The 26322-nt window shown below is 35.4% G+C and overlaps 1 protein-coding gene across 19 annotated transcripts in view; it reads right to left on the reverse strand.

The window, feature by feature from the left end:
* Positions 1–26322, reverse strand: part of SOX5 (SRY-box transcription factor 5) — a 963841-nt gene that overhangs the window by 89108 nt on the left and 848411 nt on the right. For all 19 annotated transcript variants that reach the window (XM_045811725.2, XM_045811726.2, XM_045811732.2 and 16 more), the window contains one exon: positions 15477–15562. In XM_045811725.2, coding sequence (XP_045667681.1) covers positions 15477–15562 — 86 coding nt within the window. The remainder of the gene's footprint in view (positions 1–15476; positions 15563–26322) is intronic.

Below are 26322 nucleotides of genomic sequence, written 5' to 3' on the forward strand. Positions count from 1 at the left end.
AAAAACATGCTTAATATTTCAATTATTAGGGAAATGCAAACCAAAGCCACAATGTGGTTATCACTTAATACCCATTTATATGGCAATTATCAAAATGAAACAAAACAAAACAGCAAAAACCACAAGAAAATGACAAGTGATGGTGAGGATGTGGAGAAATTGGAGCCCTTGTTCATCGCTGGTAGAAATGTAAAATGATGTAGTCTCAGTGGAAAACATGGCAGTTCCTCAAAAAATTAAACCTAAAATTACCATAATCCAGCAATCCTACTTCTGGATATACACCCAAAATACTTACTTGAAAGCAGGGACTGGGACAGATATTTGCATATCCATGTTCATAGGAGCATTATTTACAATAGCAAAAGGTGAAAAAACCCAAATATCTACCAATGGATGAATGGGTAAACAACAGATGGCATATACAAGCAATAGAATATTATTCAACCTTAAAAGGAAAGAAAATTCTGACACATGATGAACCATGACATTTTATACTGAATGAATAAACCAGACACAAAAGACCAAACATTGCGTGATTCCCCTTATATGAGGTACCTCAAATGGATAATTCATAGAGAGAGAAAGTAGAATGGCAGTTACCAGAGATTGTCTGAGGCGGGTGGTGAAAAAGTCAGGAGTTCTTGCTTAATGGGTACAAAATTTCAATTTAAGATGATGAAAAAGTTGTACTGGGGTCGTACAACAATGTGAATGTACTTTATGCCACTGAATTGTATGCTAGCAAATGCTTAAAATGGTAAAGTTTATGTTATGTACACTTTATCAAAATAAAAAGTAAATCCATGGAAAGTTAATAAAAATAAGCAAAGTTTGGGTCACAGTCAAAATTTTAAAAAATAAAATTAAGAGCAGAAATTACACACTGAAGTCTTTACTCCAACAAAATCAGATGAGAAGTTAACATAAAAAGAAAGCCAAATGAACAAAACATAAACAAATGCTGGAATTAGGGACAGCAGACAGAGCTGAAAGCCACGTTAAAATAGGGGGCCTGAGAGCACGCCTACGGAACTGTAAGATGGCTCGTTCGCTTCCACTGTCCCATCAACCAGGCTTCGACTGCCTAGGCAGTCGATGACAGAACTCCTTTCTGAGGTAGCCAAAAAGATCAAGGGAATTTGTGGAGTAATGAAGCTGTCTTGTTTCTTGACTGTGGTGGCGGTGGTCGAAACTTACAGAATTGTGCATCTAAAACACAATCAATTGTACTGGATGTTAATTTTAGAAATTAAAAAAAAAAGATACCATCTGAAAATGAAAAGGACCTTATTCAACAACTTTGACTTATATTCTAAACCACTTGGGCCTTCTTTCCCAAGAAAGAATCAGGAAAAGTGGGAATTTGCTAGCACTGTAGATTATGATTATTTTTTTTCAAAAAAACATTTCAAAATTCAGACCTGATCTTCTGTATCTCTAATGTCTCCATATGGGTATAAAAAATGAATTACAAATGGTTTGAGCATGCAGGAGAGCAGCTAGCCAGGGGTTAGCCACTGTCTGAGATAATAGGAATATAAAGTACCGATAGTAGACTATTAAGTAAACAAGGTGAAAAGCAATTCTTTCCATTTCAGCTGATGCTAAGAAACCAGTTGTGCTGTACTTTCTTAGTATAAAAATAATGAGCAGCCATCTACATGTTTCCTATCCAAGAGAACTCACACTTCTTTCTCAATCTATGAAGCACAGTTTGAAAACATAACAATTCTAATGGGAGAGTAGAGTGAAAATAGGACTGTTTCAACTGTTGATGCTCTGGTCTAAATGGAAGCCTCTACCATTGACATATTTAGCTTTATGAATAGAGAAGATAAGTTAGGCTAGAATCTCCTACAATCATATAGAATGTTATGAAAGCTACATAGACTGAAAGAACAAAGGCCCAGATATATCGTCTTTTGATAGTTTCCATCCTTGCCATTTGAGTATTCCTAATTCCAGTTTCTGACTCATCAGCTCATATCTGTATTACTCCTTTAATTGTTTAGCCAACAAGCAAATACTTCCAAAAAAGATAGTTCTTCCATTTTTTCCACTGTCGTGGGGGAATAACAAGGTAGTTAGAGGCTCAGATCTTGATAAATGAGAGAGAGGAGAAAAGACGTGAAGGAAACAGAAGAGGGGAAGGAAGAGGTAGAGAAGGATTAACAGAGGAGGATAGCTAAGAACATAAAGAGGAAAAATTAAATGAAGAAAGAGAAAAAGAAAGACATAAAAGTAAAAACAAAGAGAAAGATTTCCAAGAAATAAGAACAGAAAGGTCAATTTTTAGAACTAGGTTCCTATTTTAAAAGCTTTAGCAGCCCCCTAAGTACAAGTTGGTAGTGTCCAAACACTGGCTGTGTCACCGAAGATGACAGCATTCTGATTACTGCTTAGAAGTTATTTTATTTGAAATTTTTACTTATTTATTTCTAGATAGCTCTTCTTTTCTTGTGTGTAAGTATGATATTAGGTTGTCTGCTGGGGAATCTAGCACTGGTCTGACCTGCTCATCTTTCTTCTCATCCCATGGAGCTGTCATGGGAATAATTACAAACTTTCTTGCCTACTTGGATCTTCAGAGCCAGCTTGACTATTTTCAAGTTTCTAAAGCGTTTCTTTTGAATGCCTCAGATCAATAATTGCCTCATTACCCTTCTCTCATGTTTTCCTTGACAGCACATGAATAAATAGGTCCATGAATCAGAGAAGTCCACTTGTAAGCTGCAAAGGCTCCTTCTGGGGATTTCTGGGGCTCTTGGTCACTTTCACTATGGGCTTCTGTTGCTCCATTTTTTCCCTTCCTCCATTATATATAGATGGGTAGGACAGCTAGAGGAAGGACAGGAACATGCATTTTGCAAATAAGAAAACTTGAGTCATGAGCAGATTAAACGACTTGAGACCAGACTCCTACATCACTTCAAAGCGAGGTTGCCACTAGCACCCTCATCTGTTGAGCAATTTGGGAGGTTAGGAGGACCATGATAGTTAGATCAGCTACTTTGGCTGCCTGTATTATACCCTATTTATTTTTATGCCCTACCTATCCATGTTGTAAAACTCTCCCCATTAAAATAAACTCTACAATTTTCCAGTAGCCCGTGGCTTTTCCTTCAAAGGGAAAAGCTTGTCCCTTTCCCAAATGATTGTCAATACTGAAGAGGTCTAGAAATTCATATGGAATGAAAAGAAATAGAGATTTTATTTTTAGGAAGAATTTGAAACATAGGTTTCTTGTAGTCTTACGTGTAGAGATTTTGATATTGAAAATATATTTTATTTTCATAAAGACATTCTGCTTGCATTAAATACTTGAATAAAGATGGATTTCTCCAATCACCATACTCCTTTGTACTATTAGACATAATTGCTCTATCTCAGAAAATTACTTGCTAACTTGAATTACCAAATAACTTGTTAGGCTCGTTTCTGAAAATGGGAAATACTTGAACTGAGGAGATAATGATGAGGATGACAGCAGCCAATGATGGCTGAATGTTTATGCTATGCTAAACATTTTGTATGCAGTATTTCATTTAATCCTCACAACACCTCTATCATCTAGGAACAATATTATCAAATTTCACATGTGAGGGAACCAAGACTAATAGGTATTTAGTAACTTGACCAAAGACACACACAAACAGGATCTCATTATGGAACCAAAGCCCGTAAGACACTATACTATATATGCCATTTACATACTATTTATTTAAGATTTGAGTATTTAAAAATATTTAAATAAAATTTGGGGAACATGTTTTACAGAAAGGAGGGGAAAAAAGCTTAAGTCATTAAGTCACCTAACTAGTTATTATGCCAGCATACCAGTATGTAACCAAATGGTTACAATGCAAAGATTGAATCTACGACAAGATATTGTATGCTTTCATGCTATATTTGACGCTAGCTTGTATCTATGGTGACACTGAAACATCCAAACTTAAAATTGCTGTGGAAGAAAACCAGATATAAGATGAATCAAATGAAGAAGGAATAAAAATGGAGAACATGTAAGGGCCTTAGCTTTTCTTTATTGTTCAGTGAAATGTCTTGGCATAACTTCTGTATGTTAACCAAATGTGTTAGCCATACTATTTCTAATAACTTACGATTCCTTCAAAACTAAAGAACTAAATTTAGAGGGAAACTAAGTCAAATGAAAAATATTTGAAGTAGCTGAAGTTGTAGGGCACAGTATAAATTTCTAATGGAAGCTTGTATCTTAAAGTAACTACTATAGATGACGGATAATATTTCCTATAGTTCTGCCTCATTTCTAAAAAGAAGTAACTGCAATTTTCACTATCAGTATTACTTTTGTCATTCTATGCCGAAGAAGTTCTAATAATGGGAAAAGCAAGAGAACACTGTTGTAATTTTCATGTTGGAGGCATTAATTATGCTGGCGCAATGCTCATTGTAGCAAATCATTTGGGAGCATACTTTGAATCTGTTCCTCCATTTCTGCCTGTCTACTTCCTATATACAAGAAGTGGCTGGGTAAGAAAAAAAGAGTATGACATTAAGGAAAAGGTCAGGATTAAGAAATATGAAATAATTAAGGGTTCATTTCCCTATCCCCCTTTCTCTCATGCCTTCAGTTTGGCAGGACAATATTGAGAAGCTTCCACAGGAAACAGCAAATTTGAAATCTACGGGACTGGCTTAAGTTTTTCATCTGAAGGAACCGAATAGGGCTCTATTTTCGAGTCTCCTGAAGACACTTGCCAACCAAACACAGCTCGAAATTGTAATGCGGTTTTTCTCCTTGGTCTCTCTCTCAGAACAGTTCTTTCATGACTACAAAATCTTATCTGCATGATTACATAATCATCTTTGAATACTACCTTTCTTCTAAGAAGCAAATAAAATATCAACAAGACTTGTGATGTAAACAATCTCACTTTGAACCTTCTATGAACAAATAGATAGGAAACAGCATGCTTCTCTGTTGTTTTGTTTTCTGAATTCCTTGATCTTTCAATAGCTTTTCACAAAAGAATTAATTCACAGAGCACAATCACTGAACTCAGCAAAATGAAAGCAATTCAGAAGGTTGCCATTGTTACTAATATGCAAATCCTACCCATTGTTTTATTCATCCTTAATTTAATAGTCTAAAAAGAAAACTAGCAATTTTTCTCCCCTCTTTTATACAAAACAACTTAAAAATAATATATATGAATATATGAGTTTATTTTTAGGAAAATCATGGTAAAAGAGGAAGAAGCTAGACTTAGCTTTCAGTTGCTAGGATTCCAGGGGGTACGCTTCTATAGTACCGGATTTAGCCAGGGCATCACCTAGACTCTAAATTGCCTCATCAATAAAATTAAAGAGTTGGGCTATAAGAATGGTTTTAAAATTTTGTTTTAGCAGCAGGATCTTTCATTCAAACAGTCTTAGCCAGTATAACTTGATCCATAAAACAAATAAAAATGAATGGTACCATTTGGGGTGCTTGGAGCCACTTGGACTCCTGTGAATAGTTTGAAATAACTGTTTTCAATGAATGGTCTCTGAGGTCCTTTCCATTTCAACTATACTTGATAGGACAGGAGGTTTTGTGGCTTTCTTCAAGTTCTATTCCACTTTCACACTCCATTCATTCTTTTAAATTTCAAGCTCCTCTATAATCCATTAAGGATTCCTCACTGACTCATCTTTGCATTCCTTCTGATGCCTAGCTTAAGTGCTTACGAAGAATAAATATTTGCTGAGTAAATAAAATTTCCAGGATACTAGGGCTTATAAAAATAATTTGCTTCCACATTCAAGTTTGAAACCATAGGAATTATTTCCTTAAAGGAAGCCATGAAAAGTTCATAAATTTTTTCAGATTTATATGAGAAATAGTTTAGTATCTATAGACAACAGAGGAGTAAAATAAGAGTATATATTCTGCTAACATATGTAGAAAAAGAGTAAGCTTTGAAGGGTGATATCTGAACATCTTTTTTATATTATTTAAAAATGCATATTACATTAAAGGCATCTATGTAAATAACTTATTTTAAATTTTATAAGGTATTTATTTAGAATAGTTCTGTGTTGCTCATAGAGACAATTCATTTGCATTATACCTATGGAAAAAAAAACAAGAGGCATTATTTTTATTTTGTAGATATAAATATTGAGATAAAGAGTGAGCAATAGCAAAACACAGAACATTATAATCAAGGAACTTCTCATATTTTGGGGGAATAAGTAAACTCATTGCTTTCTATAGAGTCTTGTGATGGGTCTTAAAATTACACCACACAGGGGAATACAATTATTTCCTCATAAATAAGGTGATAAGCCTCAATTTTACTAACTTTCTTTACCTGCTGCCCTGCAAAGTAAATCCAGGTAAGAGAAGTCTGCCAAGTCCTAATTTGTGAGACTGCTTTTTACAAAGAAGTAGTTTTAATTTCAGTTAATAACACTTATTAAACTAATAATACCAAGCATTTATTATTACCTAGCACATAATATTTGATAAATGGTAATTGATACTTTTATTGCTCTACGCACTTTATGTATATTATCTCATTTAATCCTTACAATAAGATATCATTTATGCCCACATTATACAGACAAAAAATTCAGGGATGGAGATGTTAGGTAGCTTGACTAAAGTCATAGAGCTGGTGAATAGCAGAACTGTGGATCTTGAAGGCACAGATGGTTGCAGATGCCACACGTTTAACCATTATATTATAATGCCTCTCACATAGCAATAGGGCCTCTTAAAACATTAATCTAAGGATAATGCCTAAATATAATAAAAATTTTTGCTTTAGTCTTTATGTTTTCTAATTATTCCCTGCTGAGAGACTAAATTTTTCTGTATATAATTAATTAACTACAAAGACTTCTGCCCTATGTTTACCAGTTGTATGTAATGTAATTTACATGTTCCAGTCGCATGCTCTGAGACTTAGGCATGCAAATAATGGGATAATATTCAACAGTTTTCTGGTACCAACAAACATCAGCACTTGTTCCTCTTAGGGACATCTGTCTTCATTTGGGTTCTTTAGGTTCAAGATTCTTTTTTCTTTCTTTCTCTCTTTCCTTCTTTCTTTCTTTCTTTCTTTCTTTCTTTCTTTCTTTCTTTCTTCCTTTCTTTCTTCCTTCCTTCCTTCCTTCCTTCCTTCCTTCCTTCCTTCCTTCCTTCCTTCCTTCTTTCAAGATTTTATTTATTTCTTTGAGAGAGAGACAGCATGAGCATAGGGGCAAAGGGAGAAGGAGAAGCAGACTCCCCGCTGAGCAGGGAGCCTGATGCAGGACTCAATCCCAGGACCCTGGGATCATGACCTAAGCCGAAGGCAGATGCTTACCTGACTGAGTCACCCAGGTGCCCCTAGGTTCAAGATTCTTTTTTTTTTTTTTAAAGATTTTATTTATTTATTCCACAGAGATAGAGACAGTCAGCGAGAGAGGGAACACAAGCAGGGGGAGTGGGAGAGGAAGAAGCAGGCTCATAGTGGAAGAGGCTGATGTGGGGCTCGATCCCAGAACGCCGGGATCACGCCCTGAGCCGAAGGCAGACGCTTAACTGCTGTGCCACCCAGGCGCCCCTAGGTTCAAGATTCTTATTGGTCCTTTTAAGATAGTAACTTTAACTTATGTGAAATCTTACTACTAAAGTTGAGTTTGTCTCCATGAAACCTTCCTTGAATAAATTAAAGGACACTAGTAATATCAACTAAATTGACAATTAGGTTGAGGAATAAATTTCTATTATAAATGCAATCTATTAATCTAAAGAATGTTAGTTGCTCTCTCTTGTATATAGCCAAGACTAGAAAAATTGGGTAGTTTCTGTTTTTCTTGATAACATGAAAAAACTTTGCACTTTAAAAATATCAATACATTGGTATTGTTCTTAGGATTGAATCTACTGTTGGCTTCGAGCCTTGCAATCCTTTTATGTATGGTAATTAGCCACGAAACATTTTAGAGTAACCTCAGTATGTTTTGGTTAAGAGAACACAGAATGCCATCAAGGAATGGGCATGGACTGATGTGGGACCAGAAAACCTGGGGCTGACAAAGAGTTATATTACTTTAGTGTAGGCAACGATAGGACTTCAAATACAATTTAAAGTTTAGCACTGATTTGATTGGCCATTACAATAAAAATGGGTTCTGTGGAAAAGCACACATGTACTAATGTTTCCGTTAGCATGTAATGAGGTACTGTGGAACTGCTGGAAACAAGGAAATACAGAAATAGCATGAAAGAGACACTGCTTGTACTGTCTCCATTGTCCAAATGTCAAAACAGCTCCCGGGAACCCTAGGGGTGGTAATAACCATGGAAGTAGTTCCTACCAGTTCTTCCTTAAAGGAGATTCTTGAACACTGCTGGGTTCTGACTCCAGCCCATATGGGCTTGGAAAAGTCAGAGAAAATGTTGGCTGCACTTTTTCAGGCCTATTTGCATATGTTCTTTAGTATGCAGAATGTCTCTGTATATAATTTAATTGTTGGGTTTTTTGCCTCTATTAATACATATGCAAATGACTCACACTTGCAGCTGTGCTGTATTAATCATATGTGTGCTTCTGTCTGTCTGCCCTGCAGGCTCAGGGTCGAAGGGAGAGGAAAAGAGGGAATTCACTCTTTTAACCTGCAAGGAAGCTCACTCATGCAGACAGAAGACCGACAGCAAACAGCGCACCAGGGTTGGGACTGAAATGAGGAGCAGTTGAGCATTTTTCACCCCGTATGAAAATGACGATGACCTAAAAGTTACACTGAGTTGTACAGTATGTAGGTAGGTAAAGATGAAAACCACCCTTGTAAGTAATTCTTTCAGTAAGAAGGTAAAAATCCTCACATCCAGACCTCTCCATATGGTTGTTTCTCCCTTATTGATTTTTTGGGTGTTTCTCTTGGTCAGACACATAAAGCCATGTTCAGTCACTTACAGTGCTCTGGGAAATATGAAACATTTATCTGTGTCCTGTCATAATTATTGACCTCCTTCGGAGACTGGCAGGAGGTTGATAAAAAGATGGACTTCAGTTTTTCATCCATGTCTGCCTTGATGTTACTCTCTATCAGATAGAAGCTTAAGCCATTTCCACCAGGACTCCCATGTACCTTTGATAGCTATGAAAAAGGATTGATTTCCGTTGATATTTTGTCTGATTCATTCTCTAACTTGATCACGAGTCATCTCTCATTTTCTCCATCCCAGAGAATGCATGTTACTGACGGTACTGGTTACTGGAACGATAGCCTCACACGATTTCAATTATGACAACTTGTAATTCTGGGTCTTTATTCCAAAAATATTATTATGGATTTAAAAAGTAATCCTACTGAATTCATTAAAAAGTTTCACTAATTCAGTTAAAAATATTGAATGAAGACTGCTACTTGCTGATTTTGAGTAAAATATGACCATCCAAGAATAATTTCAGTGTTTTTCCCTTTGCTTATCACTATTAATCATTGGTTGGAGTCGACATTTTTGGCTTCCTATAGGTAGAACAGGTGGCAACCATCTTTTGGCCAACACAAACACAGTATTTATAAAGTGAGAAATAAATGGATAAATATTGCCTTCTAATTTCAAATCTTAGAAATCTAGCTAAAAAATAGAAATAGTATATATACTGCATTATAACTATTAATATTAAAAAAATCATGCTGCCATTAAGTAAAATGAAATTAACAACAATGAATATGAGAATGGAATGTTCGATGGACTGTTGCCATCATTTGGTTTTATTAATTAGAAGTAGATGATTCACTTAGCTTATTTTATCCAGTTGCAAACGTCCAAAAGATTCAAAGTGTAACTTCATTTGGCTTAAATAATTACACTCACTTTTTGATATTGAAATAAAGCTATGTTAGTTTTCTATATAAATCAATCCCTCCTCTAAAAAGAGACAATATCAGGAGAACAAATGTCAAGAGCATCATTGGCTGTTGAAAGAAAACAAAAAGGTAGTCTGAAGAAAAAAAAAGAAGGAAAGGGAGGAAAAAACATAAAAGGGTAACCCCAGTATATGATACTGCTCATTGGATAGTTACTAGTTTGATAATGCACCCTTCCATTATTTAGAAATCACTTACTTTAGTGTTGTGTTGGCAAGCTGAGCTGTACTGAGTCAAAGTACCTCCAGCAGTTCATATTCTTATGTATGTCTACACATTCATTAGAAACAATACAAGAATAGTCTACCGTTATGATGTTTGGTCTGTTTTGTACGTGTAAATTCTAATGACTTCAAAGGAATTACATAAACTGTAATAAATGCTAAAACACATTCTTTATGCAGCAGCCCATGGTTATGATGAAATAAAGGGAGGGTAGAACAGGAGAGATAGAGCTAGGGATTTCTCATATACTAAGAATCTTCCAGGAAGGGCTGAAAAATATCAGGTTCCCAGGTCTTTAAATTAATATCATTTGTTCCAGAAATTAATCACATACTGCTTTGTTATATTATTAAAAATTATTATGACCGTTACCTCACGATGGTTTCCTTCATTTTGTATGTGCATATCGAGCACCAGCTATTCGCTAGGCATTAATCTGAGCACTTAAGATACATTATTGAACAACAATAACAAAAATGACAGTCCCTGCTCTGGTGAACCTTAGAGAATTTTTGGAACAGACAGACAATAAATAAATACATAGTAAGTAAGTTAGATACTATGTTTGAAGATAAGAAGTGCTATAGAAAAAAGAAGAACAAATAAGGAAAATAGAAAATATGATATCTCTGGGAGGGTTATTTTGTGATTTAAACAGGTTAGTTAGGGTAGGCCTCCAAGATGACATTAAAGCAAATTCTTGAAAGAGGTGAGAGAACGAGCCTTCCAGGCAGAGGGAAGAGTGTTTCAGGTGGAGGAACAGCTAATACAAAGCTGTGAGGTGGGAGCATGCTTCGGCAGATCAAGGGACAGCAAAGAGCTTAGTGTAGCTGGAGCAGACTCAACAAGGTAGTATGGAGCAAAACTATTATAAAAATATTTTTAAAATACAGGTAAAGAAAATACTGTAGTGCTAAACATGGTACTAGGCATGTAATGTTTTCCTAAGTCTACTTCATTACATTAGAATAGGTATAAAATTTCAACGTATATCTTATTGAATTCAAACTACTAATTTTTTTTTCTTCCATGAGCCAATGATGCCTTTGGTGTTCCATTAATCTAGACTTGGGGACAATGCAGTAGTCCTTAAAAAAGTGATGTTTTACGTTGCAACCTCAGGGAAATAGCAGTTGGCTTGGTAAAGGTGGTGGGTTTTGGGGTTCCAGAAGAGGAAACACCACATGTGAAGATCCAGAGAACTTGAAAACACCAGGGAGTTGTTTAAGGTTCTTCAAGCAGGAGGAGGACATGATCAGATTTTCTAAATGATCAGAGAGATCATTCCGACTAATGTAGAGTAGAGAGAGCATCAGAGGGGGGAAGATGAAGTCAGAAGACCAGTTCAGGGGCTAGTGTGATAAATTAGGAAAGCAGTGAGGGTAGTCTGACCAGAAGGGTACTAGTTAGGATGGAAAGAAATGGATGGATCCTTACTGTGTATTAGGTGGAATGAACAGGCAGTGAATGAACAGGTGTAGAGGAAGAGGAGAAAAGGATAGCTCTCATGTTTCCAGGTTGAGCAATAGATGGAATGGAGCCACTTGCTAAGACCAGAAAATGAACAGGTCTAGGGGCAAGAAAGAGAACTGGTAATCTGAATTATGTACTCAGTTTATACTGTGTGTAAACTCCTATGTATTTCCTCTTGATAGCCAACAAATAGTTGTCTATATGGATCTGAGTCTCAGGAAAGAACAAACAGCAAAAGAAACGGATACTTCATTGTAAAAATCAATTTTTATTTTATCTATTTTTTAAGTAAGCTCTATGCCCAACATGGGGCTTGAACTCATGCCTCTGAGATCAGGAGCTGCATGCTCTAACCAACTGAGCCAACCAGCACATCAAGAAGAAATTAAGAAAATGGTGCCTTGGCACATGTTAATTTGTATGCTTTATATACATAATCCAGATTAAGCTATTTTTTTTCTCCATAAAAATTAAAACTAAATATATCACAATGCTTAGACTACTTTAACTGCTCCTACGGTATGTAAGTAAGGTGATTTTAAAATGTAAGGTATTTTTTATGACATGGGGCAAGAATTTCATCGTTTTTATTCAGGAAATAATATTTAAGTAATAAATAATGGCTTAATTTGAAACAGGTCATTTTGCTTGTCTTTTAAAATAACTATACTCATCTTTATTCTTTCTTTAAGGAAGGTCGTGGTTTTTTGGTTCTGCTTAACATTATATTATCCAGGTATGAACAATTACATGCCAAAGATTGTTTCAAAAGAAAACACAAATTGTAGGCAAACAAAGTCAATCATGAGTAGGAATATATTATTGTGTCACTCCTAGATCTAGATGTTCAAAAAGAGAGGCTTGAATGAACATATATCTGTGTAAAGAGGGATGAAATGGAAATGCAATCTGAAGTAGATAGCTGTCCTTATTATTCTGGCTACTCCTTCCAGCACTGTGATGCATACAGCATATTTGTATGAGTGCCAATTAATCAGCATTATTGTTATAATTTGATTAGCTCATTACTGAGTTAGCAAATGTCCTATGAGAGACAATGTCTCTAAAGTTTAAAATCTCCTGTACTTGGAGAAGCAACTATAATTGTTTAAAAGTCACGGATTTTGGACCCTGTGACCCAGTTTTCTTGTTTGTCAAATGGAGATATCAATACATAACATAAGGTGTTGTAATAAGAATGAAATGAAAGCCTTGCTGAAGAACCTAGCGTAAGAATCCAGGACTAAATCTTAATAACCGGAAGAGAATCTTAGTGACTGAGAAGGACCTGAAAGTGATGGTGCCTACCCACGTTTTTTTTTTTTTTAATGACTTTATATATTTATTTGTCAGAGACAGAGAAAGAGAGCAAGTGCATAACCAGGAGGAGCAGAGGGAGAGGGAGGAGCAGGCTCCCTGCTGAACAAGGAGCTCGACGCGGGGCTCGATCCCAGGACTCAGTCCCAGGACTCTGGGATCACGAACTGAACCAAAGGCAGATGCTTAACTGACTGAGCCACCCAGGTGCCCCTACCCATGGTATTATCAAGAGATGACAAATGGGGATCTCATGGAGTATAATTAAAAGCAGAGTTTGAAGAAAATTAAAACTGGCTCAACCCTTATACCCCATGGAAATGAAACTTCTCAGAAACAGGTATGCAAGATTGGGGCAAATGTTGGATAAGGGTTAAGATTTAAGACCTTCTGATTAGGTGTTGTAGTTAGCTTGTCTCTGACCCATTGGGGCAGGTCTGTGGGGGAAGTATCAAATTTGACTGTCACCTTGAAGCAAGAAGAAGGAGAGTATTGTAGGTCTCCTTTGCAGCTCTGGGCAAAGCTGAAGTCAAGGTCTGGGGTCTGTGAATACAGTGTCAGGAATGTGAGTGGCAAAGTCAGTTGGTGTAGAAGTCCTAGGAAAGGTTAGAGTCAATCCACTTCAAACAAAAGCCAGATAATCTACCATGGCATGCTTTTGAAATGTGTTTGCATTTGAGTACCATTTTTAAATCATGAGCAAAAAACACGTGTGTGTGTGTTTATGTGTATATGTTTTAATAGTACCTAAGGGCTTACCACAAAAGAGTTTTGGATTATTAATTTTCCTGTTATACCACAGTGTTGGTTTACTGAGACCCTAACTGAAACTTATTTATTTTGGGTACTCATTTATGGGTACAATGCCACTTACATAAAAAAGCTTTACTCTATTTATAGATCAAATTGTAGTGAAAGCAAGAGCAAATACTTTTGCTGTCTTTTTCTTGTTTTCTGAAAATGAAAGAAAATTTTTTATAAGGGAACCTGACATATTATAAGGATGGAAATAAAAGAATTTCAAATATTTTAATACTATCTCTATAGGAAAAGAAATTTGGATTATTGCCTATGAAGCTACTTTCTACTAGAATCCTACAATGAAACGTAGGAGATGCCTGCAACTTTCCCTTGCTTCCTCTCACCATTAAAGGTGAAAGGAGAGGAAAATGTCTAACTTGCTTTGAAAACGGACATCAGAAATCTCTGTAACTCCTATTTCCACATTTACATATATTGCTAGATATCCTTGCCTCTTCCTTTAATTTCACTCCTCTCTTTAGTTTTACCTATTGCAACCACTTTCCCATACTGTCATTTCCCGGATGCCACTGTAAAGGATAACAAATGTCACACTACTCTAATTGTCCCCATGGCTCTAAAACCTCCCATGGTATTTCCAGCTCAGAGAAACAACATTCACATTGTAGGTTTCCGTAGAAAAGCTAGAATAGGAATGACTGTTATTAACCTCTGTAAAACATAGCATGTCTCAGTTTCTCACGAGTTCTTCCTGTGAGACTAGACTGGGTTTTCCGAAACCTACCAGGTCTTCTGACAATCCCCTGTGCCAACCAGACGTATCTGTCTCTTGCTGCTACAATATAAAACTCTATTTTTCTTTACAGACTAAGATCATATGTCATGACAATGAACTTTCATGAATACAATATAAGTTTATTAAGCATAACTGCTTTATGTCTGGGTTCACAGACATACTGTGTCTTTCAGGCAGAGGAAAATATAAAACTTCTCACAGGGAGATTAATTCTATTATTTGATGATCTGTTATTCCTGTTAATTGCATAACTATGAAGTCCATAACGGCAGCAACCAGGGAAGATTTTGTAGGATCCTGATTCAAAGATTTAAATAGTTAATAATGAAAGATACCTTTAATATAATATTATGGATATTCTTTCCAACTCCAGAGACAACATTTCTAAAATCACTTGGACATCTGGTAAAGTTCCAGTAAAGTTATCACTGACATTCTTGGATATATGGGAATATGTATTCTTCAGGGCTACAAAGGTCTTAATTGAGATGTCTGGATAAAGTTGTGCTCATTTAGGTACGTGCTTTTTTGGTTTACTTATGTTTCCCTGCCCAATGGAGTTGGCATTAGCAGGAGAATAAAAAGACCTACAGAGTCCATAATAGTGGGTGGCCTGAACATTTTTAAATGCAATTCTTGTGAAGTTGCCTCGATTCATAACAATCTGTTTGAATGTCGTGAACAGTTTTTGTTCTCTTTATCTCGATGAAGACCATTCTATGACGAAACTACGTTACACAGTCATCAAAGCAAAACTCAACCCGTTTTTGTCAAATCATAGCAGGCAATAAAAAATTACGATAAGCTGCCTTTAGTACAGAGACCAGGGCTACAAATGAAAAGGATCAACATCTCAACTTTGGGTGGAGGATCAGTGCAAGTAAAGTCAAAAACAAAAAAGTGTGAGACAAATATCACTCGGCAGTTTTATTCTGCTTTAACACGATAATAGCTGTTTTCGATATTTACTTAACCTTGGTCTCTCCTGCATTGTTTCCTAACTTACCTGCAGTTGGAGCGGGCCTAAGCCTGGTGTTGCTGCGGCAGCAGCTGCCATGGTAGTTGGGATCAGCTGAACAGGGTAAGGGTCACCTAAGTAAGAGAATAATAGAGGTGTCAGCACCTTTTATCTACTCTCCACCTGCAAATTAAACTCGTGCATTCACTCTTTCCAAAAGCCTTCTTTTGTGTGCCTTGCTGGGGCCTAATGAAAAGCTCTATTGTGCAGCCTTTTACTAACACTCTTTTCACAATTCTGGCTGAGAGAGGAATGTGAATAAAAGGCACAAGCAATTAAGGCGGAAACCTCATCCTTTTTTCATGATGTGTTTAGGAAAATGGGAGGAAAAAGTGTGCATTGATCAGAGGGCTGCACTTTGTAACACACACACACACACACACACACACACACCCTCCTAACAGTCTTGATATGAGCACACAAACTCTCAGCACATTTAAATTGTTATTATAAAAGGAACTTAACTAAACTTAATTCTAACAAACTAAAGATTTAAGCCAAATAGCTTATCTTTTGAATGCAATGTTATTGTCTCAATTCAAATATCGTTTTAAATAATGTCTTGTGGACAAATTCATAGCAAAGAAAACATTTTATGCATTTTTGTTACATAAAATAGTGGAATCTTTATTTTCCCAGAGATAAATGTTTATAAAAACATATTATAAAGAAAACAGAAAATAAATGGTTTCTCCCTGAAGGGTTTCTGTTTGTGTTGATATCTGAAAAAACAAAATGTTAGTAATTCAAAATAAAAGTTTTAATACATGTGATATATAAAGATATAGAGACACACACAAATATATATACATATGTACACATATAGAAGATTACAGGGTATGTTTTTGATGCAAATTTTTTTCCACTTGGTAAAGAAGTACATACATTTTTTGTATAGAGCCTAATAGTATGCTAACAGATATGTACATTATTAGTATTTGAAATATGGCCATAGTAAAAAATTAAAAAATTTAATTATAAGAAGAATTTTCTAGTATATAAAACATATTGTTTCAGTAATCTAGTTTGTGAAAAATTTGTACAATGTCAAATGTATGAAAATATAACTGAAAATAACTCAGTTAATACATTCATTCAAAAATATTTATTGAGTATTTGCTATGTATCAAGCACTGCTCTCAACGCTAGAAATAGAGTTTTAAAGAAGACTAATACGCAGAGGTGTATTTATTGGACATTTAATGAAGCTTAAGATTTGGGGTTCTGGGAAAGGCCCCTAGCAGTATGTTCAAAGGATCATATGTTTTTATATTTGTCACTTCTTTTACTTTGTTGTGATTTCATTTCACAAATGAAAATTCTCTTTTCCACTTGTGTGTTTTTGAAAATTATATATATATTTATTATATATTATTATAATATATATTATTCTATATATTTAATATTTTAAATATATTTAATATTTTAAAATATTAAATATATAAATTATATATTTTATATATATTGAATATATCTTGAATTCATAATAATATATATTTAAAATAATGATTATAAATAGCTAATTACATATATATATATATATATATATATATATATATATTTAAAGATTTTATTCATTTATTCGACAGAGATAGAGACAGCCAGCGAGAGAGGGAACACAAGCAGGGGGAGTGGGAGAGGAAGAAGCAGGCTCATAGCGGAGGAGCCTGACATGGGGCTCGATCCCACAACACCGGGATCACGCCCTGAGCCGAAGGCAGACGCTTAACCGCAGTGCCACTCAGGCGCCCCTAATTACATATATTCTTAAAGAGGATCCCCAAATTATATTTTTCAGGCTTCAAAATACCTGAATCCACCTCTGCTGATCTGGCCTTCCCAGAACTTACAGCTTAATGGGAGAAAAAATAAATATAATTCAACAATTAGTAGAAAATACAGTGACTGTTAAGATAGGGGAAGTATATAACACTAGGCAGTACACTGTGGGTGACCCAAACCCAGCCTAAGAGGACAAAGGTGGCCTCCAGGAAGAAGTTATGTTTAAGATGAAATCTGAATGAAGTGAAAGCTAGCCAAAGAAGTAAAGGAAGAGCTTTCCTGGAAGGAAAACAATTTTCATGAAGACTCACAGTCAAAAGGGGGTGTTCTGTCATAGCCCCGTACTGCTGAAGTTTAGGGCACACGTATGGAAGTAGAGATAAATGGGACTGGAGAGGGAATCAGGGGTCAGATTATGTACAGCATTATAAACAATATTAAAGAATCTAAACTTTATTCTGTAGGGTAAAGAAAACCATGAACGTGGAAAAAGGTTGAGTAAAATCACTTGGCCTAGAGGTTGGAAGCTGGAATCGATAATAAAACGATGCACAACTCTGTACAACACATAATAATGGTCTGCACTAGGGTGGTGATGTTGGGACGGAGAATGATAGGGAAAGTCAAGGGATAAAAAGAAGCAGAACTGACAAAAGTTAATGATTGTTTACATGTGAGAGTAAGAGAGGACTCAAGGATGACTCTCATGCTTTTCATCGAACAGCTGCCGATTGGAGAGTGGTACTGTTTGTTGGGTTTGCAAACATAAATGAGAAGCAAGTTTACTAGGTTGGGCCTGGTGGGGAAGGCGGAGGTGGGTGGGGGGTAAACAATTCTGTTTTGGACATTTTAGGTTTGAAATTATTATTAAATATCTAAGTAGAGATGCTCATTGGTAAACATGTCAGGAGTTTAGGGGAGAAATTCACATCAGAGACATAAATTTGAGAGTGGTCAGTATATATCTGGCATTTAAAGCTATAAGCCCTCATGATATCATTTAGGAGTTAACTGTAGGTAAAATATAGGTCCAAGGATTGGATTGTGGAATATGCTAATATTTATAGTCAGGGAGATAGGCAATTAGCAGAAAAACAGAGAATAAATATAATTGGATGTTGCAGAAGCCAAGTAAGGAAAGATTTTCAGAAAGAGTGATTTATTTTCAAATGCTTGATTTAGTAATGTGGAAGTCATTGGTGACTTCAACAAGGGCAATTTCAGTGGAGTGGGGGTGAGAAAGCCTAATTGGAGTGAGTGTGATCAACAGAGGATGATTAAAATAAAACTGGAGGCAGGAAGTATAGACCTTCAAGTGAAACTTCAAGTGAAGTTCTTGAAGAAAAGCATTAGTATCACCCAGGAGTTTCTTAGAAATGTAGAATTTCAGACCCCATCCCAAATCTACTCAGGCAGGCACCCTCTAAGATGGAACCCCCAGTGACCCCTACTTCTCTCCTTGTATTTATGTCCTTGTGTAATCCCCTATCCTTGAAAAGAAGTCAAAGTGATGAGATATTAGTTTTGAGATTCGGTTACATGAAGACTCTGGTTTTGTCTTGTTTATCTTCTCCCCATCCCTACCCTCTTTGTCTTGAACCAAGCAGCTATGTTAAGAGCTGCCCATACCAAAGGAATGATGTCTTCAGCCAATAGCAAGTAAAGAGATGAGGCCTGTTAACAATCAAAGGAGAATGCTTGGAAGCAGATTCTCCCCCAAGTCAAGACTTGAGATGACTACAGTCCAGGCCACACCTTGATCACAACTATGTGAAAGATCCTGAGCCACAGGTACCCAACATGGCTGTGTTAAAATAAAGGTTTGTTGTTTTAAGCCACTATCTTTTGGGAGAATTTGTTAAAGCAGCAGGTATATACTTTCTGAATTAGAATTTAAATTTTAACAAGAGCCCCAGATGATTTGTACTCATTTGAGGAGCGCTGGAACAGACGATTCCACTGGGGTGTTTTGCAGTAGTTATTGAAGGACGTGTGATTAAGAAAACCTTACTTAAAAGCTATATACTTGTAAAAATTATAGAATGCTTGTATGCCAGTAAGAAATTATAGAATGCTTGTATCCAGTAAATAGAGGGGGAAAAAAAAGAACTCATGATATAGGAAAGAGAGTGGACAACTGACTGATGTCACAATGGATAAGGTTTTATTTATTATTTAGCATTTTTAATATTTAATCTAGAAATCATTATCTGAATTTATAAAGTAAAGGGAAGTTTAGATGTATAAGAGCTGATTTTGTATTATGCAAAGTAGCCAAAATAACAAATATTAATGTATGACTATTAGAATAGGCAACTTGAATGCTAAAACTATGTAATTTATTTATATTGCCATTTAATTAATATAATCTTACAATTAATTATAGCAAAAGTATAGAGGCTATGGTGCTCTCCACAGTGAAAATTCATTTTATATAATTTAGTTTCCCTGTTGTGAATTAATCAATTAATCAGCACTTATAACATCCACCATGTGACCAGAACTCTGCTGGCTTCTTTGGGAGACAAAACCAAACCGAACCAAACCAAACCAAAACAAATGTTGGTCTCTATCTAGCACACGTCCATCTTTCCTAATTAAGTGCTGCTTATCTGAGTAATACTGAGCATCCATGAGTTCTACAGGAGTTAAGGGAGAACTAATTCCAGGCTTCAGTCTTTAGAGAATAAAGGTAAAAATAAGAATGAACTTGAAGATTTGCAGATGGAAGGGGGATAGATGTTTTAGGTAGGATGAAACACATCAAAATATGCGTATGACCTGCTGAGGGAATGGAGAGAAATCAGTTTACCTGATAGATGACAGAATAAAGTAGAGGGAAAAGAGGCTGAAGTCAAGGAGCTGGGAAACTTTTCATTCCCCAGACTGGAGGATATTTGGATACAACAAGGAAATTGACATGAAGTGAAGTTTTAGAAAGTGTCATTAAAGAAGTTAGGTAATAGGGGGGTTTTAAAAATGACCCTGGAACTCTAACCTAAGTCAAGATTTTAATTAATGAACTTTAAATGTACATATCATACTCAATTTGTATTAACCATTAGATGCTAGTAATTCAGAAGTGCCCAAAATACCTGTGCAGGTGTTTGCTATCAATCCAAATGTGTAAGTCTGTGTCATTCAAGGGTCAATTGTATACATACGAATGCATAACTATTACGTTATACACATCCTATATTATATGTGTGGGTGTAAATGCATGTGTGTGTGTGTATATATGTATATATATATATACACACACACACATATATACATATATACATATATGTGTATATATATATAACATTTATACATATGAATGAATAACTATTTTGTTGTACACATCCCATATTGTAAATCCACGTACATATGTAAAACATTTAGACATATGAATGAATGGACTATTCTGCTATATACATCCCATATTGTATGTGTGGGTATAAATGCATGTATATATATAAAACATTTATACAAGCTAAACAACTTTACATATGTGTTATGGGCTGAGTTGTGCTCCCTCCCCCCAAATTTGAATGTTGAAGTATCTCAGAATGCTATTGTATTTGAAGATAAGCCTTTAAGAGGTAATTAAGGTAAAATGAGGTCATTTGGGTGGGCCCCAATTCAATATGACCACCGTTCGTAGAAGAACAAGAGATTAGGACACAGACAACACAGAGGACAACCATGTGAGGACAGAGAAGGAGAAGATGGCCATCTACAAGTCAAGGAAAGAAACCTCAGAATGAAATCTGAGGACACCTTGATCTTGGACTTCCAGTCTCCAGAACTTGTGAAGAAAAGTTTCTGTTTTGAAGCCACTTAGTCTGTGGTATTTTGTTATAGCAGCCCTAGCAAACTAATATATTTGCCATACATGGCCACATATCAGTGTATTTGATGTTTAAGTAAATTGGGGAAAACAAAAGACTGGCAGCAGGAATTAAAAAGACAGCAATAGCACTTATGTAGCTTTAATCCCATACAGTTTCCAAGATATAATTATATAATCATAAACAGGACATCAACTAATTTTCAGAGGTTTGTGTCTAAGGCAAGGTTCAACGTACAAACATATATAATTTGAAGCATGTCTACCTTATTACCAATTTTTCAGGCCCAGAATACCCAGAACTAGTTTGATTTGAAATTTGCCTCAAGTTACTAAGTAAATACAAATATGATAACTGTGAAAATGACCAATAGAGTAATTTAACTCTTAAATTCAAAATATATTACATGCATATGCTGGTGTCTGAAGTGAACACAGAATCTATAAGACTTTATTTTTTTATTTGATTTTTTAAAAGATTTTATGTATTTATTTGACAGAGAGCGAGAGAACAAGCACAAGCAGGGGGAGCTACAGAGGGTAAGGGAGAAGGAAGCTCCCCACTGAGCAGGCAGCCATCCCAGGACCCTGGGATCAGGACCTGAGCCAAAGGCAGGCACTTAACCAACTGACCACCCAGGCTCCCCCAGAATCTATAAGACTTTAAAAAACAAGGTCAAGTGTAGTTCTTAATGGCAAAAGAGAAATTCAGACTTGTTGAAGAAAAAAAGATCTTTTATTGAACTAAATACTGTCTTCTATTTGTGTGATCCCTTATTTAACTGTACTAAAAAAAATATTGCAACAGGTTTATTTTGTAAATACCTCATCAAGTACTTAGTAAAAATTAGATAATGGAAAATTCTGACTTTTAAAGTTCAACCGTGTGTAAGTTATTCAAATTGACTTTCAACTAGTTAAAAGTAATATCTTTTACTCTTTCCTTGGTTTTAACCATTTGAACAGTTTTTCCCTAAGCCTTTCCAAAATTAATTTGCTTCTCATTTCAAAGCCAAGTATGGAAAATTCTAGCTCAAAACAAATTTTTCAAAAAGTTGAAAAATATACTGAGGCATATTAGTCAATTGTGTTTAGAATACAACCTAGCTTATAGTGTCTACTGATATAAATGATATAGCTAGAACTGAATAACCCTGTAACCCCTCGGAAAGCATGTTAATTGCATTAGTGTTAATGCAATGAATATTTAGATAATAATTATCCCCACTGACACTAAGAAGGATTTATTTCTATGATATACGACAAGAGTAAGAAAAACAGTATTTTCCAACAAGTTTGTTTAGGCTGAGGAAGATTGTCAAAGCAAGTACATTCTTACCCTGGGTCAAGGACATACACCCTTTCCTCCACTGAACTAATATAAACGTTCTGGAAAGTTTTATGGCATTATCTTCACTGAAATAAGGAGACTCATTCCTTTATTAGCCCTCAGTGGTTTTTTGTTTGTTTGTTTGGTTTGGTTTTGCTTCCTTTACAAATACCAGATTGCCTTCTCTAGGTGCTGGGAAATACAAAAATTAAAATCCATACACATAGACACATACGATCCCAGCTCTACATGAATTCCTGATCAAGTGAGGGGGATAAACATATAAGCCAACCCAGTAATACAATGTGCAAACTAGAAGGTAGTGTTAGAAGGTATCTGGAAGCCTCAAGAAAAGAAGAACTTAACTTGGAAACAGTGTCAAGAAATGTTGTCAAAATGTCTCTTAAAAAACAACTAGTTTCACTACCACATTACCTTTCAGGACAATTTTACTACCTACTTTCCATGTCTCCTATTTGCTAGAGAGTCCCAGAATAATCATCCACCATTTAGTACTAATTAGCTCTAATTAATCATCTCCTCAGATCATGACTTAAAACACCCTGCTCTTACCATTCTAACTTCCAGGTGGAGGGAGCTCTGTAGGAATCTAAGAAAAAATGAAGGTTCAAAAGGACACTATAGATAGAACTTTTGAAGAAAGGTGCTTTCTTTCAGTTCAGGGGCCAAAAGATGAATTGGTGGGTTCCTTCTGCTTGGAAGGATCCCCCTGCCATTGATAGGGTGGTGCTAACCATAACCACTATCCTTTACTGACTCCTACCTTCCTCAGTGTAACTGATGCAGTAAGGGAATGGTAAGGTCTGCAGCTAAAGTGGTAGGTAGAACACATATCTTACACAGTCTTGTGCTTCACTTTGAAGACAATGTTAAGTCACTGAAAGATTTTAAGCAGGAAAAGTGACATAGTCTGATTTGTGTTTTAGATAGATCAATTTTGTGGCAAGGGATAGAATCAATTGAAAGAGAGAGAGACTGGAGACAAACAGACTTGTTAAATACCATTGCAGTAAATCAAGTGGGAAATGGTAGTGTCCTAAACTAATCGTAAGGGAAGGAGAGGAGGAGATGGGTTGGGAGACAGACTTGACGACCAATTTGATGGGAGAAAAGAGATACGGGAGGAAAAAAAGAAGAAAAAATTGTATTTTGGGCTTTTATTTTAATACATGGTTTAAAGAATGAATAATTTTTTTACCCAAATAGTTATTCAATTGCTCCAACATCATTTTTTAGTAAATCGTTATTTTCCTACTGATGTGAAATGTGGGCAACTAGTATTTGTTGACTTTTAGCACTGTTAAGATGTTTTACATATATATACATCTATATATATGAACACATTTACGTGCGTGTATAAAATCTCATTTAATCTTCACAACTCAGTACAGTAGATTTATTATTATTCTCATTACACATACACACACACACACACACCCCACACACACGTCTGGTATATTACAGTTAGTAAGTACTAAAGACATTAGTACGTCAGTAAAAAAAAGTATTTTTTTAGAAAACATCATAGATTATTTTTAGAACATTATGTAAATATAGACTTCAATTTTCAAATAGATATATTCACTTACTGTTCGTTCAACTAATATGCATCTAATACTATGTGGAGGACCCAAAGAAATAAAAGATATAGTCCTTGCCTTGATGACACTTTCGGTTACAAAAATAAGACATACAGATACCAAAAGGGAAATAAAACAAAGCCACATGATTAAAATCAAATGAATAAGAAAGACGTAATTACCAAAGAACAGAAGAATTTACTGGAACTCAAATCATTGAAGAAAGAATAAGAGGAAGAAAGGGCTGGGCTTGGGTTAGGTCTTCAGTAAAACAGTAAGACTACAGGAGATGGGAGAAGTCCGAGAGCTGCATTGCCTGGGGCACAATAGATACTAAATAGCCACTGAATGAGTAAATGGATGAGCTGAAAAGTAAGGATGAGAGGAACCTCCGACGGTTTTTCAGTTCCTCTAGCATATACAGGGTACGAATATGTCCCTGAGTTGTCTCTTCTTACGTCCTCACACTACTCACTTGTCATTTCTTGCTTTATAATTTCCTCTTAACACACAGCTATTTATAGGTTCATGTACACCCTATTCCATCTCTTGCTTCCCAGCCTTCATCCACCAGGCTACTTTCTTCTGGTTAGAAAATTCGAACCAGAAAGAATAATACAGAAAATTCTGTATTCCTCCACCCCCAACAACTTCTTCAATTGCTTTGTCGGCCTTCATCCTTTGGAATTTGACTTAGGGGTCCCAACTCCAAGAAGCCTTTCCTGACACCTTCCACCTCTCTTAAATTTGAATTCACTCCCTTTCCCTCTACTTCTGTTAAAATTGTAGGCATATGTCTATCATATTACATCTGTCATTCTCCCAAATACACTATGAGCATCCTAAAGGCAGGGATTATGTCTTAACTCATCTTTAAATCCCCAGTTGTTAGCACAGGAACTGTTAAAATGCACAGTTCTGTTAAATACGTCGCACAGGCTGTTAAAATGTTTATTGACTGAATAAATGAAAATTTATTTAATTAAGAAATTAACAAATATCAAACACAGGAGACCACTCTTCCCATATCAAAAGCTTACAGTTTAGTAGAAGAAACAGATTGTGAGCAAATAATTATACAAATAAGGAACAAATCAGGTTTTGCACAGGGTTTAATTCAAAAAATAATGATGTGTTAGATTGTCTACCAATGATACAAAAGTACAATAGGAAATGGATGGGAAAAAGAAGCCTCAAGTTTGGGGCTATAAGGAAATACGGACCCAGAAAAGATAAAGACTCTTCAGTAAAATATTTTCATTTATCAAATAATTCTTTTATAATATTCCATAATCTGTCTCTTTTGTAAATTTTGATTTTAAAGCAATTCATATCTCATTGAATATTTAAAGTAAATAATATTAATTTCTTAAATTGTAAAATAATTTCTGTTCACTAATAAGAACCCATTATTTTGATGTCATTAAAGCACCTGAGCATGGTCAAGGTGTTCACCAGAAAAGATGTTATATATAAACAACTGACAAAAACAAAATCTATCATCATGGTGATTGTTCAAATTACCTTAGAGTTTCTGAAATGCAAGCGAGGTGAACTTTGCTTTTTATGGTACTAAGCTCAGCTACACCTCCTCTTTCCCTGCCTTTTAGGTAAGTTAAATTTATAACAATTCCACTAAATCATCTTGTGGAATCCAAGTTAAGAAGCTCAGAACAACTGATATGGTATACACAAGTTTAGATAAAGGGGTTTCCAAATGCAGAAAATTGTAAAACTGTAAAGTCTTTATTGATTTGCTAGAATGGCATAGGACTTTAAGACTTGAAACTTTTAATAAGGAATGCTAAAATTTTATAGTAAACCCTCATAAAATAAATAATAAATATAAATATTTCATATGAATTTTATTTGAGAAAGTAAAATTAATAATTATCTCTTGCCTAACTAAGCATCTATTTAAAAGAAGATATTTTGAGGTAATTGTTAGTTCTTCACTGCTTTGTCACAGGCTAACTTTTTCAGTAAAGGATTTTTAAAAATAAGAAATATTTTTATGTCTTTTAAATGGAGCATGGCAAATGAAAACTTTATTCTACTTAATTAACAGTTACCCAGTTGGCTAGAGATGATAAGCTTCTTAAGAAACGCCTCTCAAAATAGGAAGACCTTTCTGATTTTAAAAGTAGAGCATTCTTTCTTTACCTCTTTGCCCATAAATTAAATGAATTCTAGCACTAATGAAAATTCCTGGGTTAATTATCTAAGAAATCTGAGTATCCCTGAAAAGGTGACAATGAATCAAAGAAATTTCCTTTTCCTCCTGTATTC

The sequence above is a fragment of the Ursus americanus genome, chromosome 25 (assembly GCF_024610735.1).
Source record: "Ursus americanus isolate L20-20 chromosome 25, mUrsAme1.1.p, whole genome shotgun sequence".
NCBI lineage: Eukaryota > Metazoa > Chordata > Mammalia > Carnivora > Ursidae > Ursus > Ursus americanus.